General features: G+C 43.0%; 1 protein-coding gene across 5 annotated transcripts in view; it reads right to left on the reverse strand.

Moving 5' to 3' along the window:
• Window positions 1–6,514: 6,514 nt before the first annotated feature.
• Window positions 6,515–17,042, reverse strand: part of BCL11A (BCL11 transcription factor A) — a 99,533-nt gene continuing 89,005 nt past the window's right edge. For 2 of the 5 annotated variants that reach the window (XM_026485407.3, XM_057309275.1), the window contains exon 4: window positions 14,486–16,793. In XM_026485407.3, coding sequence (XP_026341192.1) covers window positions 14,773–16,793 — 2,021 coding nt within the window. In that variant the 3' untranslated portion in view covers window positions 14,486–14,772. Of the gene's footprint in view, window positions 7,015–14,485; window positions 16,794–17,042 lie in introns of those variants that run through there. The other 3 variants (XM_057309276.1, XM_057309277.1, XM_026485432.3) reach the window with 3 other exon arrangements.

Consider the following 17,042-nt stretch of genomic DNA (forward strand, 5'->3'; position numbering starts at 1 on the left):
AGCTCAGTAGGTTGCAGATAGCAGGGACCTAATAAATATTTGTTGATTGAACAAACAAAATGAGCCTTACTGCAGATGGAGAAGATGCATGAGTGAATTTCTCAGATATGACTCACAAAATCAAACTGGTCCTCCCATTGCCAAGGACAGACGGAATTTCAAGCGCTATGAGAAACACTGACACCAACCTTGCTTGGTAGTTAACAAGACCAGAAACCTGAAGGAACGCCATTTTGAGTATGCTTTCTAATTAATTAGCCCTGTACTGTTGTCACCGTTTTTCATAGGGGACCCTCCACCATGGCATCACATATAATGAAAAAATTCTAGAATGAGACAGACCTGGAAGTCAATATGTAGACGTTAAGGGTGAGGATTCTGGAGTCATAGCATGGCAGTGCCCGTCCTTTAACCTTGCACATGTCACGTGGTCTCTCTCGGCTTTGGCAAAATGGGAATAATGATAGCAGCTACCCGACAAGATGGTTATGAAGAATAAATAAGAACGTGCAAGGAAAACTGTTATCAGGATGCCCAGAACATAGTGAATACTGAGTAAGCATTAGCTAATATTATTATTTTTATTTTAACCTATTTTTAACTCTTCACCAAGCTCCAGGCAGTTGAGAAGGGTTCGGTGTTCCATAGAGCTCACATTTCGGACCTGTCCTGGCTCTCTATCTTCAGGCAGCAGATGTGTAGTGCTTTGCCACCTTCAGGGAGGTGCACAAGGCCCTCCAGTGCTACCCACCAGCCTTGCACGGTGTACCGAAGTGATAAAATGCACCCTGAGCACTGCAAATGTCACAATTTCAAATGTGAGCATTTTTGAAATTTGATGACAGCTTTAGATCCTAAACAAAAATCGCTGCAGCTTTTTTTTTTCCTGTGCCATAAAATTATAAAGAAAATGGGTTAGCTAACTAAAAACAAAGAAAAGCCCACCTTTAAGATGGACCCCAACCCCACTTGCCTGTAGTCATCAAGACTGGATATCAACACCGCCAATCCTACACAGAGTCAGGACCATATGGGTGGCTCATAAAACCGTGACAGTTGTGTGCTGCTGGGTCGTAGCAGGCAGAAAGCAGGGTGTGCCCTTCCTTTTTTAGAGGGAGGAATGGGCCTCGTATAAGGTCAAGTGCCGAGAGAGGGGACACCAGGTGTGTGAGCATGGCAACAATAAAGCCAGGATCACGACCCAAAGATGCTGACTCGGAGATTGGCACCATTTGCTGGCCTGGACCATAGTGCCCAGGAGTCCATCCCCAGTACATCATCCTGTCAGAGGGAAAAGAAAATGTACCCTCCAAGAACTCAAAAAATAAAAAGAACTCCACAAATAAGGCGTAGTGGCTACAGGCAAATCCACACAAAGGGGACCACTTTAAAGGGAAGTCTCTTGTGTTCAGAGTTCTGAGCTTTGAGTGCGTTTCTGAGGAGGAGGATTTGCATTTCGGTTTTTCCCCTTTGTGTGGTGAGGCAAGCAACAGGTGAACACCCGGGCACTGTGAAGCAGGGGCGTGAACAACTCTGCAAACCTCAGAGCCCATAGGAAGGTAATCTCCGAGTTCCTCTCAGCAGGCTTTCTCTGTGTCTGAGGAGAGAGGACAAGTCAGCCAGGAGAGAGGAGCAGAAGGAATAGCGATGTCAGCAGAAGTTGCTCGTTGGTTGGCAGTGCCGTTTCAGGAAATTCAGGGGACTATGGCGGGCGGGGGGGGGGGGGGTGGAACCAGGCCATTACTTCCTCTCAGACCCTCCTCAACAGGGATATTTGATTCGCTGTTGCTCTGTGAGACTTCCCGCTGTCCCGCTCCTATTGCAGGGATGACTTTGCCCGAGCAGGCTCTAAACAGCTGCTGCACACAACTGCAGCCCCATCAGGCCTGGAGACATTCAGAGTCAACCCATGTCCATTCAAAGAAGTGAATGCGAATCAAAGGATAGCTGGCGAGAAAAGAAATGGCAGCGGAAGAGCTGAACACAGCAGATCTAATAAAGGGTGAGGCGGGATTTGTACATCTCTGAACAGAGCCAGGAACCCCTCTGATCGAGGGGGGAAGTGAGAAGGATTTCTCTGGTGCAGGAAAGAACGCAGGGCCTAACCAGCCTAGGAAGGCGAATAATCCTCAGGACACAGAGTTGTATCCCGGTTCAGTCAATCCTCCCTGTAGTTCATTGCTGTTTCACCACCTTTGAACTCAAAATTAAATATCCCCAGTAACAAGATTCAGGTCATGCTATTGGCTATTTGGATTCTCTAACAGGATGTGATGTGGCCTTGAAATTCAAATTAAGTGGGTGTTTCTCTTAAATCCTGTCTAGAGAATGGAACAGATTGTGAAATCTATTTAAGTCATTCGAGATGAATTTGGTTTGATGAGTAGCTCTTTTTTATGCCCTTTTAACTTTAAAAGCTGTCTCGCAGCAATTCTGGGTCCCTAAGTTTATTTCTACCATCGGAGGGGTGAATTAAAGGAGGAATGCTTCCAGGTAGTGACCTAAATGTTCTCTGCCATCGGGATGCTGCTTAGAAACCCTTGAAATATGGGACATGCTCACATGCTCCCCACTAGGACTGGCACCAAAACAAGCTTTTGATTTTATTCTTAAAGCCTTCCGTAATGCACACTTTTCTGCCACTCTTGCTTCTGAATTTTGTAGGTCACAAGAGAGAGATTTGCCGCTTGAATTCCTTTGCGCAGGAGCTGGAGGCTTGAGTTCCAATTCTGACTCAAACACTAACTGTGTGGTTTCAAGTTTGGCTCTCACTTTTCTTTTTTTCCCCCCAAACTGTGTGATCTTAGGTCCTTCACTTAATTTTTGGGACTCTGCTGCCCTGATCTGTAAAATGAAATGATTGCTGGGGTTCCTTTCAGCTTTAGTCTGTTCTTGGCCCACCTTTCTAGAATCCCCAGGAAAATTCGTTCTATCATATCTATAAAAGTGTTTTATAAGCCTTAGGTAATTTCTGGGAGCATTCTTAAAAATAAAAAGCCAGACGAAAAGTAATGTGAATTAACAAGAAGGTATCTTCGTTACACTAAGAAAGGAAGGAAAACAATTATGTTTCTGGATTGTGCTGGAAGTGTGAAGTACTTTGTCTTAATGTAACCCTGGGGGAGTGCAAACTGAGGAGTGCTGTCTCTGCTAGAGATTCAGAGAAAAGAAATAGCATTATTGTTTCCCTGTTGCTTAAGAACTCAGACAGAATGGATCCTTGAAGAAGGAAGGTGTGCTTGCAACATTCGTTGTTTCTGAACTTCCAGTTGAACTTCATATTGACTTCACAGCCAGTATGTAAATTCCTCGAATCTGTTTCTTCACACTCCATCCCAAAAGGAGCCAAAGCTACATGGCATGGTAGAAGAGAAACAACAGCCTCCAAAATACTTCAATTCTGACCCTCTCTGCCACTACTTCCTGGAGACACTGATTTGTAAAGTAAGAATTCTTGATAGAAATAAACATTAACGTAGGGGGAAAATGTGTTAATATTAATAATCATCTTCTTCAACATTAATCTCAACTGGCCCTCAAAAAAAAGGAAAATTGTGTCAGTGCACACAAAACTTGAAAGATGTGCTTCATCTTTTGCAAGGCTTGACTCTAATACAAAAGTTGTCAAAAACTCCAAGCAAAAATGCCCAGGAAACTTTCTGCCAAGGTTTGGGACACTCAATGAGACCTCAGTAGAATCCAAGTTTGCTCTCCTTGCCTAAATTTTTCTTTAAACTACCACCAGTTTTTGCTACAATCATTCATTTCCCCATCGCTGTCAATACTCAAAAGGCTGGGTGCTAGGTGCCGTAGGAGCTACTGAGCCTCTGCCATCACGGACTCAGAGTCTAACCAGACCTTTTTGTTAGGGTGACAGTCTGGACAGACCACAGAATTAATGTTCATAGACGAGGCTTGGGAGGGTAAGAACAATGTCCCGTGTCTGGTCCCCACCCTCCCGAGCACCTGAAACTGTGTCCTCTAATCCGTGCTCAGTACATGCTGGGCAACCAATTAATCTCTCTGCAATCTGAAGTTTCACTCTCAGGAGAGGGCACAGTGAGGACCCTGATCAGATTTGTCAGTCCCTTCTTCGGCTTCCACCATTCACGGATAACCACGACCTTGACATACTGCACAGGGAGATGTCATCCCAAATCATCAATCCTGTGTGGGTTTTCAAAAGTTCTAGCCCTAGCACAACGTCGTCATTTCATAAATGAACTTTTATTCTCTTTCAACTGAAAAAGATATGGGGGAAAGAGATGGTCTTTTCTTTTTTTAATGAGGCATCTTTTTTTTTTTCCCCAAAAGGAGGTGGAAGAAAAGATACCCTTTACCCACACCCTATCTCCTCCCCCACCCCCCTCAAAAAACAAAAATCCCACTTCTAGAGATAGCCATGTATTTATAATGGATCCAATTATTTACAATTATCCAATAATTTATAATTACCCATTTACTTTCTGACTCTGAGAAGAAAAAAGAGGTAGAGAGGCAGAAACGTAGACCAGAAATGAAAGTGTAGTGAACACCGAGTGCAATTACCAAGGCTGAAGCTGTCCAAAAAATCTTGATTGTTCTATCTCAGTCGGGTCTCCCTTTGGAAACGGTGTCACTTTTTCGAAGTATCAGCAAGGAGCTTAGCACACATTCAGGGAGGATGCTGTCACAGAATCCCTACTGGTCTCAGGTTTCAACAACACAAAGGCAGAGCATGGGGCAGGGAGAGTGTTTCTCCAGGAAATAACTTGTCTGGAAGCCCCATCCCACCTAGGTGAGAGGAACTCTCAAAAACTCATCAAGGCCACCTAGTCAATCAGGGTTGTTTATCTGTCATGGAAAAGACACTGGGGAAAGAGGACAAGGAGGGACCCTTGCTCCAAGTTCCTCTTGCAGTGCCCACGGCTGTTGGAAAGAGGGGACAACTTTGTGTGCCCTGACCTATGCACATCCTTGATCTGTGTGTGTGTGTGTGTGTGTGTGTGTGTGAGATACACGTGTGCATTTATGAACATTTACGACTTGTGTGCTAACACAGGGAGACACTCTCTTTGATCAGTTATAGAATTCAGTGAAATCGGGGTGCCTGGGTGGCTCAGTCGTTAAGCGTCTGCCTTCGGCTCAGGGCGTGATCCCGGCGTTCTGGGATCGAGCCCCACATCAGGCCCCTCTCCTGGGAGCCTGCTTCTTCCTCTCCCACTCCCCCTGCTTGTCTCTCTCTCACTGGCTGTCTCTGTGTCAAATAAATAAATAAAATCTTTAAAAAAAAAAAAGAATTCAGTGAAATCAGCTCTGGACTAGACAGTGGAACACCTGGCTTCCCTCCTCTCCCCTTCATCATCCTGGCCTCCAGCAAGCCCTGAGCCCTGGCGAGCCTCAGTCTCCTCGCCCACAAAGTGGAAGTTGTGAGATCTGTCCCGACGAGGATCAGATGAAATAATGTTCATGAAAGCACTGTATAAAGTAGAAGGCAGTACACTACGGTAAGAAGTCATTATTTATGATGAATAAGCAGGAAAGAATCCAGATGCCAATTATTTTGCTATCTTCTCACTAGGCTAGGTAATCTAGCCAGAGGGTAGTGAGTGGGTAAGATTTTCCCCACTTACGTTCACAGCCAATATGTAAATCTATAATACACAGGTGTCTGAGTTCTATTATTTATAAACCTATTTTAATATGCTGTATTGTTTCTAGTTCTCTTCTGGTTCTCCAGACAATAGAAAACACCAAACTGAGAAAAGTTCTTCGCAAATTAACTGGACCAGAAGGGCTTTTTATCACCTGTTTGTAGACCTAACTTATTTGTGTCACTAATTTCTGAGGAATGGACATCACGATCATAACCATGTGTTCTGGTGTGAACCTCCTTCCTCCCAGTTTTCCCCCTGTATAAAATCTGCCCCAAATTTCCTGATATAAGTAATGTGAGTAATAAAGAAGTTCTATGTGTGTTTGTCTGTCTGTATTAAGATATATTTGCTAAAGGTTTGGGAACCTAAAATTAGAATATTTAATAAGCCACTCCTGACATGACATTTATCACTTTCTTTGGGATTTACCACTAACCCAGTGACGTTATCTTTCTTGAGCTAAATTAAAAGACAAATTCAAATCCTGCATGGTAGCCACCAAAAGCATATATTTGAAAAACAGAATTCAGTGTGCCATATTATGCATTATTTAATGGTATGCAAATTATAAGTCAGACAGTTAGGAAAACCACACTTCAGCATTAATAAACAGCAACACTACTACTACATTAATTATGATATTGCTATGATTTATTCCCAAGTTTTGCATTTTGATTCTCCTTGAAAATTTATGCCATCTGATAAGCAGTCACCTCTTTCCCCTCCTACACCTCCTACCCATTCCTCAAATCTGTTCCTCCTATCCACCCAATGGATGTCTGCAGGAAACGGGTACAGAAATACAAAGTCATAAGCAGCTGCATTGTCTTATAAGCATTAATAATTAAAGAACAAGCAAACACCACCTAAAGCTCCAACATTTATTGTGTCAATGTTAAGCACACTTTTTAAAAGACAACATAGAATGTATAGAAACAAGGGGTTGGGGGACTCATGCTCATTTCCACAATACGGGTAATTAGGTTGGCTGGTTTCAAAAGGGCCAGGACGCCGCTCAGGACAGCGATGGTCCGTGGGCCCTCTGTAATGGGACTGATTCACTGTTCCAATGTGGGTCTGTTTTTTTGTTTTTACTTTTTATTAAAAAATATAAATAAAATGGCACTGCAGGCCCAGGCAGGAAGGACTCTGCAGGACTCTGTCTTCGCACAACGGCTTCTTGGAGGCTACTGTCAGAAAACATCACAAACTAGCAGGATGACAGACCACGCAGATGTCGGCTGGGCGGCACGCGTCCACCCCGCCCCTGGGGGCTTCAAATTTTCTCAGAACTTAAGGGCTCTCGAGCTTCCATCCGAAAACTGCCACACATCTTGAGCTCTCTGGGTACTACGCCGAATGGGGGTGTGTGAAGAACCTAGAAAGAGGTTGGAGACAAGAGGAGGGGGAAAAAAAAAAGTACAGGTGTGACTTGGCCCAGTGATTTTCTGTTCTCTAACTAGCGTTTTAAAACTAGAACTTCAATCCACCACAGGTTGAGCCACTGGCATTTTAACATGATTTCAAACTCAGTCCCCTCCCCCCACATCTCTGACCTCTGAGTGCCTTTCCCATGCCTCCCTCCCTGCCTTCCCGCCAGGGACCCAGACCCGCTCGCTACCCACTCTACCCACTCGTATGAGAGTCCTAATAAACTTGGGACACACCTGGAAGGAAACACTTTCCCTTATGACTGAGAAAACTGAGTAGGAAACAGTCCTTTGGTTGAGGAGAACAGGGGAGGGAGGAGGGAAGGGGGACATTTCCTTAAAATAATAATAAAATTATAAAGAAACAAACTCAAAATTGATGTAAAAGCAGCACAACGAAAACATGAAATGTCATCAAGTTCAACGTCAAAGCAGCCAACGATTTACAAGAGGCGAACAAATCTCCGAAGAGGAAACCAGAACCCAAAATAGTTGCTCCCAAATTGCACCAAAAACTGCCTGTAGTTTCTTTCAAACATGCAGTTTTCTTTTCTTTTTTTCTTTTTGGTAAGGGGGAAAGGCAATGGTGAAGGGAAGAAGGGAGTGGTTATTTTCCTCCGGGGTTCCTCCCTTGCTGTGTACATTGACTTGAAGCAGCAGAACTGGGAGTCCGGATGTGCCGAGGAAGAGGGCTACCACTGTGGCATTCCAGGGCTCGTTGCCATGGCGACCCGAAGCAGGGGCCTGGGGCCTCCTCTCCCCCGACTTGGCGCCGCAGGAGGCCCAGGGTCTGGAGCTCAGCTGCTCTCCCGAATTCCCCCTGCGCAGTGGAGACCCGGACTGAGGGGCCTCCTGTGTCCAGGTGGGCTCTCGGGAACCCCGTTCCCAGTCCAGCCCTGTCACTGTCGTTGAGGCCCCTCTAGCTCACACCCCCATCAAACCTCTTTGTCCTTGTCCGACCTGCTGCAAATACTGAAAACCCTCACAGACAAAATACAGCATGGGCATGTACCACGCTCACGGTTATTGAAAAGCACAGCCCCCTATGGGTTTGGGGGTCAGGGGGTGGGTCCTGCATTAGAGGATAAACTTTGGGGAAATCGTTTAATTTGCCTTTTCTCCTGAATCACAAGGACCTGATATTCGCTCCCTTTAAGAAGTCTTTGCCACTTTACAGAAAGGAAAAACAGTATTTGGATCAATGATTGAAGTTGTGTTCAGGCAAGTTTAGGTTCTTAAGTACAATGACCCACATGAACGGAATTGGTCTCCTTTCCGGTTTGAAAGGGAAGAATTAATCGCATCCCATGACCATAGATGACACTGGGAAACAGAGAGAGAGAGAGAAACAGACCCATCCCCCTAAAGGCTGATTCACTGGCCATGTGTTTTACTAAATGAAACAGAGGGTTAATGGGATAACAAGATGACAGCAAGCAAAACTGCACACCCAACAACCCATGTCTACCATTTGCAGCTATAGCAGCCCTGGAATAAATGTACATAATCCCAATTCTGGCTATGTGTTCTGATGTCCATTTCTCTAAACATGGGTTCATTTATCGTTAATTGGGAAAGCTGCAGGGCCTTAGGAGACACTTAGGAAAATTTGCTAAGTGCCTCACGCCTTTTTAAAAGTTAACAGTCTTTTAAAGAACACTTTTCCAAGCAGGTTTAAAGAACGCTGCCAATCCCATCCTCACACTGGCAAAATTCCCACATTTATTCCTTCTTTCCTTCCTCCCTTTCTTTTTCTTTCTTTCTTTTTTTTTTAATGGGAAGTTGTCTGAAAAAAGAAAAGAGAATGGGATGGGTACATTCTTGAACACACCAGGCCCGGGAACGATGGAGTCACAGAATCATAATGAAAAACACACGACTACAACACAGTCATAAGAAAGCATGTTTGTGTGTGTGTACGGAGGGCGAAAGAAGTTTTTAAAACAAACAAAAAAACACCGTATTTCCTCCCTCACTCTCTGCGAGTAAAGTTTTCAAAGCAGGACAGGATGGGGCCTGAGACTCCTCAACTCCTTTTCAGGAAAGCCTGAAATATCCCAATACCTTTTAACAAACTTTTAGTGTCTGTGAATAAACCACCTCATTTCCTTATTTCTCCAAATGAAATGATATCTAACCCCCACTGCCATTTCCTTTCAAATTCTCACTTCAAGCATTATGAACATATACAGTACGTACTTATTACATATACAAAAATGGTATTTAAATAAACAGTTCTATCACAGAACGCCCTGGGAAAAACTCAACTACTTCACACTTCCTGCCATGGCTGGTACAAATGACGGACCAAGTGTTCAACCCACTTCTTAGCCACCTTTAAAATGTATTGGCTTCAGTCCTTTTCTAAGTCCTAAACAAAGAGAAGATAGGAAATGGTCTCGAGATAGAGATAGTCCATGCACTGGGAGGGTTTCTAAGTTAAAATTTGTAAGAACTAGTATTTGCTGTACTCCTGTTCATTAAGTTGTTCTCCAAATGAAGATAAAAGGGAACATTTAAGCATTAAGAGTTCAGGTATGTAGAGAACATCGCATCAACACATCAGGGGTATCACATAAACTGGAGAATTCTGAAAAATGTTAATATCCTTAGTATTTCCTCATTTAAGAAATATGATGAATTTATCCTCTGTTGGAAATGTTTTTTTGTTATTTTGCATTAAGATTTTTAATTTTGGGGTCCCGGATACAGATGCCATTTCTAAGTTATGTTCCTGTTGCCTAGGTTTTCAGCCTCCTATTGTTCACTCAGTTTCAGAAATAAGATTTTATAAGAGGGCTGCAATAAGTCAGGAGACTAAGTACCCTGAAGAACATGTCTCCCAATAAATTTATTTAACCTCGGGACCATGTAAATCAAACATAATCTGTGATTTATCCCCAGATGTTTGCACCCCTCCCCATTCCCCATTTGATTTAAGAAATTTGAACATACAAGTAAGTATACAGTATCCACCATTAATTCTGTCTGTCAGGATGCAAAACCTAATTATGCTAAGAGCATCATATACTGAAAAATTAAAACGAACACTGTATATAAAACCTGCACAGCTGCACTCATAGCTCCTAATAAAAGAGTAATAGGGACACACAGCAGTTTTATGGACATTTAATATGGTGGAGCAGAAGCCACCACATCTAAAACTGGCATGGCCCTTGGGGAATATTTCTATCTTGAATAGTATTCTGGATTCAGTTGTGAAGTAACCTAATTCCAACACAGATATCGCCTCTCAGTTCACTGCCAATTACCAAGTCCTGCAAGATAACGTCCATCTCATCCCAGCCCCTATACCCAGCCCCAAATCCTTTCTTACGGGATTCCTCTCTGCCTCCACTCCCTGCTTCCCACCCAAACTGGCTTTAAAAAAATACACCTACTTCCTGTGTATTTTAGAAGGATAAAACTATTCTTGCCTCAGATAAAAGGCATTACATGAAAAGGCCACCTCACAGGCACCAGGGCATAAGAACTAAGCAAAAAAAATGTTACCACAAGAAGACAACAGAACAGCTTTTGTTTTGGTTTTCACAAAAAGAAGAACAACATTGTATCCATTCATCTACACTGGGAACAGGGAGACAGTATCACAGAAGTATGTGTTTTAATAAAGCAAATAGATGCTGCAGCGTGCAGTATTTGTAAAACTGACAACACAGATTTCTAAGGAGGTGTTTTTATAAGGAACCTAACCTGCTTTCCAAAGACTATGTTTCACTTCATAAATCTGTTAGTTGGGCAAAAAGTCACTGAAGGGTATTTTCCCCCCCTCATCTGCTATCAGCCAGGAACACACTATAAGAACACCTAAAAGATCTGTCCCATCTCTGATCCCTAGGACCTCAGAATCACAAGGCAAACCACCATCTATCTCCGGAAATCAGTGGCTGATAGCACAGATTTGCCACATCTGGCTAAACTACTGGTTACTTCTCTTTCTCTCTCTCTCTCTCTCCCTCTCTTTAACCTGATGCCTTTGTTTCTGGATTTTTATGGGGGGATGAGGTTATTTTTGGTATGAAGAAAGACTCATATGGAAACGAAAGAGCTGATATTTTAAAAACCTTTTTTACATTATGTTCTAAGATAGGGCAGGGAAGGGAGAATAGAAAACTTTCAGACAACAAGAACAGCAAAAAATCCAAAGGAAATAAAAGTTTAAGATACTATTACCAGTAAATTTTTCATTTATATCTGAATGGATTATTGTTAAGACATGAAGGGGAAAGTTTTTAACATCAGACTGAAAACACTTTCCATTTCTTGAAAATTATTCTAGAACTATAAAATCTAAAAACTATTTCCATGTTTTGAGATATGTCTATTTTAATATAGTAAGCACTTTATGTTCCTTTAGGGTATAATACATGCATCAAAATGCCCATAGAAATAATCCTGAAAAAGACTGGCTGGCCTTCTCTTAAAACCTGTTATTTTCTTGAAAGTAATTTACAGAGTGTGTCAAATGAGGACACAAGAAGCTTACATTGTGTACTTTAATTTTTTTTATTTTTTTCAATAAAGGGACAAAATGGGTGTATGAACAGGTTAATGCAGACAACTGCCAAAAAAACACAGACAGTGGTTTTTCCAATAGAACTTAACAAAGACCAGAAACAAATACAATAAAAAGCCAGGTTGTAATGACCTTTGGTCATCCAAATAAAAAAAAATAAAAACAAAGAAAAATAAAAGATCAAATTAAGTGCCTCTGTTTTGAACAGGGCACGTAAGCAATAATAAATAGTGACTCCCATAGTAAAAGATAAAATTTCAAGTTACGACAAACAGCTTTCATTACAGGAATAGAAAAGGCCAATAACAAAATATTCTGCATTGCCATTTACAAAAAAGTATTGACTAAAGCGGGCTTTCTCTTTTAATATGCTTTGCATATGAAATTCTTTCCAATCTAAATATAAAGCACCATTTAGTTTTTGGCAATGAAAAAAACTGCAAAACATTGTTTTTGTTTTTTTTTCCTTTTTTTTTTTCTTTCTTTCTTTTACTGCATATGAAGGTAAGATGCTGGAATGTAGGGTGATAGAAGGAAAGGGACAAAAAGCACACTACATAACAAACCAACGTTATTAGCTTGCAGTACTGCATACAGTATGGCAGCAGGAAAAAGGAACAAAAAAGGATATGTACAACCCCTATGACAGCCATCCGTGTGACATTCTAGCAGGCTCCCCCAAACCGCCATTATATGGCTTCTCATCTGTACAATGTCACACTTTTTTGTTTGTCTCTTTTTTTTTTTTTTTGAAGCATACAAATAATTTGCACTATATTATCCTGCCAAATTAAAAAAATATACTGTGGCAGCCTGTCTTTTTTTTTTCCACTACCAAAAAAGGTACATTGATACCTTTTAAGAGAACAAGCAACAGTTAAAAATACAAGCTTCAATATAAATACTATAGTGCCTAACACTAGATGAACATTTAATTCAAATACCATTCTAGAAATACAGAAAAAAGACCATAAATGTGTTTTAGCATAGGAATCAACATGAGTGTGCATTTTCCTATATTTAAGTACTATATAATCTTAAACCTTTCCCCAATGTATGTTTTTTTACAACCTGAAGAGCGGTGTGTATCCAAGGCATAGAATTTCCACTACCATTTTTAAATGGATAACAAGTCTTGTAACACCACCAAGACAATGGAACCCTAAAATGCAGTTCCCCCCTAAACATAATGAAGTGTTTTTTAAAAAAATTTTTTTCTTAACATTTATATTTAAAAAAGTTTTGTACAAAAAATCCTTGCACTGTAGAAGCGAAAGCAATCATTCATTTCTATGTTAAGTGTATTCTGTTTTCCATTCACAGCGCTTGCAATGTTGAGTCCGAGTAAGTAAGCTCATTAGTCAAGTAAATGGCTGGCAAAGTTTTTTTTTAGTTTTTTTTAAAAATGCTCATCAATGAGATTGTGTTCAATTTTTTTTTTCAGCATTCTTGCAACTTTTCCCTTAAGTATAGACCTGTAAACTGGGAAAATTGTACAGTGCACTTAATTGTCCTATCTGAGCAGGTTTATTTTATACTCAACCTCTGTATCTCTGATTAGAGAAAAGATACAGATATTACAGGCAGAGTCAAGTGCTATTTGAACACCAACTGGGGCAGATGCTAGCTTAATAAAAAAGAAAAAATTAAAAAAATAAAATAAAAACAATGAATCCTCTTCCATGTTAACACAAATAGCACACAGTGTATGGAAAAGAAATGAAGTACAACTTTTAGGGAGCACAGACATATATCCTGCTACTCTTAAAATTCTTTCTCTTCTTTTTTAAGAATGTCACATTTAAACACAAGTCTTAAGAATTCATAGTTAATCATCATTGTATCAATATTAGCTTATACACCTGTTCTAGTTTAAAATGGCAAATAGTACCACATTGTGCTAAAAGATCACATTTTTTTTCCTGTTACCCTCTGTCAAACCTTATTGTCAGTCTCTTCTTTTTAATATGGTCTACGAGGTCTTAAAGTTTATCATTTGATTGTCCTTTGACAACCAAGTAGATCTGGATCTATTTCTTTCGGTGCCAGAATTTTTTTAAACAGACATTATTTAAAACAAGTTATCTTCATAAAATGAATTCCTTACTAATGCTTTCAATTGTATTCCAGGGCTTTTGCACGTTGCACATTCAATTTAATCATCATTTAAAAAAAATAAAAGTTTGGGCAAAACAGCCCATTTCTTTTAAGCTCTCACCAGGAGCAAAATAGCGTTTATACTGGTATAATCAGTTTTGCTTATAAGATTAAACTAAAGGGAAAATGATGATTAACTAGGACATAATGGGTCATATTTTTAGGTAGCCATTGTTGTGAGAAATACAATATAGAATTATATGCTAGGTCCTAAGGTTTCTTACCTCACCCAATGCTGAATTAAGCTACAAGTTTACAACAAGTAGAAAGAACCATCAACGTGGTTTTAATAGATCCAAGGCACTCATATTTTAAAACCAAATGACAGAATAAACTTGTTTTTCTGTTAATTTGTCAATTCAAGGCCTTTTTTTTTTCCTCTCCAATTGGTACATTTAACCCTTTAGAGACAGACATTTAGCTCATAGAGATTTTGTTTCAGTGCTGTCTATTCTGTCTATAGAGGGTTAACCCAAAGACTGTTTTTCCTCCTCACGTTATAAAATAAAACTGTACATGATATGTATTACAGAATGTATGCAGCATGGTCTTTTTCTCTCTCTCTCTCTTTTTCTCTCAGAACGGAACTGGAAACAGCAACATGTTTGCTCAGCAACGAATCGGGGACAATTTAAAATAGCCATAACATACCATACATGCTGTCTAAGTTTAAAAAAAAAAAAACATACACAACATGTAAATTATTGCACAAGAGAAAGGCTCAAAGTTTGCGTAAAATGCAATAGTATTGCCCCATACAGATCATGCATTCAAACGGTGAGAACATAAAGGAAAAAAAGAAAAAGAAAAAAGAAAAAGAAAAAAAAAACAGGTGTGCTGGTGACAAGCACTCTCATATTCTTAGCTTCCGTTACTTCTGTTTGTTTGTTTGTTTAATCACATGGGACTAGAAAAAAATCCTACGGGGAATGGGGCTGGAGGGCGATGGGGGAGGGGGGTGGTGAAAAAAGGAAGTGTCAGGTGGGAGTGAGGGAGGGGTATTAATATACCTCTATTCAGTTTTTATATCATTATTCAACACTCGATCACTGTGCCATTTTTTCATGTGTTTCTCCAGGGTACTGTACACGCTAAAAGGCATCTTACAAATTTCACATTTGTAAACGTCCTTCCCCACCTGGCCATGCGTTTTCATGTGCCTGGTGAGCTTGCTACTCTGGGCACAGGCATAGTTGCACAGCTCGCATTTATAAGGCCTTTCGCCCGTGTGGCTTCTCCTGTGGACAGTGAGATTGCTACAGTTCTTGAAGACTTTCCCACAGTACTCACAAGTGTCGCTGCGTCTGCCCTCTTTTGAGCTGGGCCTGCCCGGGCCCGGACCACTAATATGGGGCGTGCTCCCTCCACTTCCCGTGCCGCTGCGCCCCGAGATCCCTCCGTCCAGCTCCCCGGGCGGCGTGGAGAAGCGCAAGCTCCCGTTCTCCGAGGAGTGCTCCGACGAGGAGGCGAAAGGCGATTGTCTGGAGTCTCCGAAGCTAAGGAAGGGATCTTTGAGCTGCCTGGAGGCCGCATAGCCAGCGAGCCACTGCGAGTACACGTTCTCCGTGTTGGGCATCGCGGCCGGGGGCAAGTCGAACTCCTTCTCGAGCTTGATGCGCTTGGAGAAGGGGCTCAGCGAGCTGGGGCTGCCCAGCAGCAGCTTTTTGGACAGGCCCCCCGAGGCCGACTCGCCCGGGGAACAGCCGCGGCCGTTAACAGTGCCATCGTCTATGCGGTCCGACTCGCCGGCCACCGAGTCTTCGTCGCAAGTGTCCCTGTGGCCCTCAGCCTCGGCTAGATGGCCGCGCTTATGTTTCTCGCCCAGGACCTGGTGGAAGGCCTCGCTGAAGTGCTGCATGGAGCTGAGCACCATGCCCTGCATGACATCAGGCAGGGCGCGGCCCTCGTCGCCCACGCCCACCACCGCGCCCCGCGAGCTGTTCTCGTGGTGGCGCGCCGCCTCCAGGCTCAGCCCGAAGCCGTAGTCCACCCTCTCGCTCTCCGTCAGCTCCTCCTCCTCCTCTTCCTCCTCTTCTTCCTCTTCCTCGTCGTCCTCCTCTTCCTCCTCGTCCCCATTCTCCGGGATCAGGTTGGGGTCGTTCTCGCTCTTGAACTTGGCCACCACAGACTTGAGCGCGCTGCTGGCGCTACCCACCAGGTCGCTGGTGCCGGGTTCCGGGGAGCTGGCGGTGGAGAGGCCATCGTCGGACTTGACCGTCATAGGGGACGACTTGTGCATGTGCGTCTTCATGTGGCGCTTCAGCTTGCTGGCCTGCGTGCACGCGTGGTCGCACAGGTTGCACTTGTAGGGCTTCTCGCCCGTGTGGCTGCGCCGGTGCACCACGAGGTTGCTCTGAAATTTGAACGTCTTGCCGCAGAACTCGCATGACTTGGACTTGACCGGGGGCTGGGAGGGAGGAGGGGCGGATTGCAGAGGAGGGAGGGGGGGCGTCGCCAGGAAGGGCGGCTTGCTACCTGGCTGGAATGGTTGCAGTAACCTTTGCATAGGGCTGGGCCGGCCTGGGGACAGCGGTGGGCTAGACGTGTTCCCTGCCAGCTCTCTAAGTCTCCTAGAGAAATCCATGGCGGGAGGCTCCATAGCCATTGGATTCAACCGCAGCACCCTGTCAAAGGCACTCGGGTGATGGGTGGCCAGGGCCATCTCTTCCGCCCCCAGGCGCTCTATGCGGTGGGGGTCCAAGTGATGTCTCGGTGGTGGACTAAACAGGGGGGGAGTGGGTGGAAAGCGCCCTTCTGCCAGGCCGGAAGCCTCTCTCGATACTGATCCTGGTATTCTTAGCAGGTTAAAGGGGTTATTGTCTGCAATATGAATCCCATGGAGAGGTGGCTGGGAAGGACATTCTGCACCTAGTCCTGAAGGGATACCAACCCGCGGGGTCAGGGGACTTCCGTGTTCGCTTTCTAAGTAGATTCTTAATCCATGAGTGTTCTGTGCGTGTTGCAAGAGAAACCATGCACTGGTGAATGGCTGTTTGCAAGTTGTACATGTGTAGCTGCTGGGCTCATCTTTACCTGCAAAATAATACAATACCAACATCAATGTTTAATCACAGAGGAGGGCATTAGCAATTGCTTATTTATGTTTCATCTCCAGCCTTCCCTGCTCCCAGCCCTCAACCCCACAGGCCTAAGCTCTAATTGACCTAGTAGTCCCTGTGCCTACACTGGTGCCTGGCACATCTGGTGGTTGGTGCCCAATAAATATTTGTCCAATCAGTCTTTCAGCCATTTCATTCAGATCTAAGAATTGAAAATCCAATC

The sequence above is a fragment of the Ursus arctos genome, unplaced genomic scaffold (genome assembly GCF_023065955.2).
Source record: "Ursus arctos isolate Adak ecotype North America unplaced genomic scaffold, UrsArc2.0 scaffold_8, whole genome shotgun sequence".
NCBI classification, from domain to species: Eukaryota; Metazoa; Chordata; class Mammalia; order Carnivora; family Ursidae; genus Ursus; species Ursus arctos.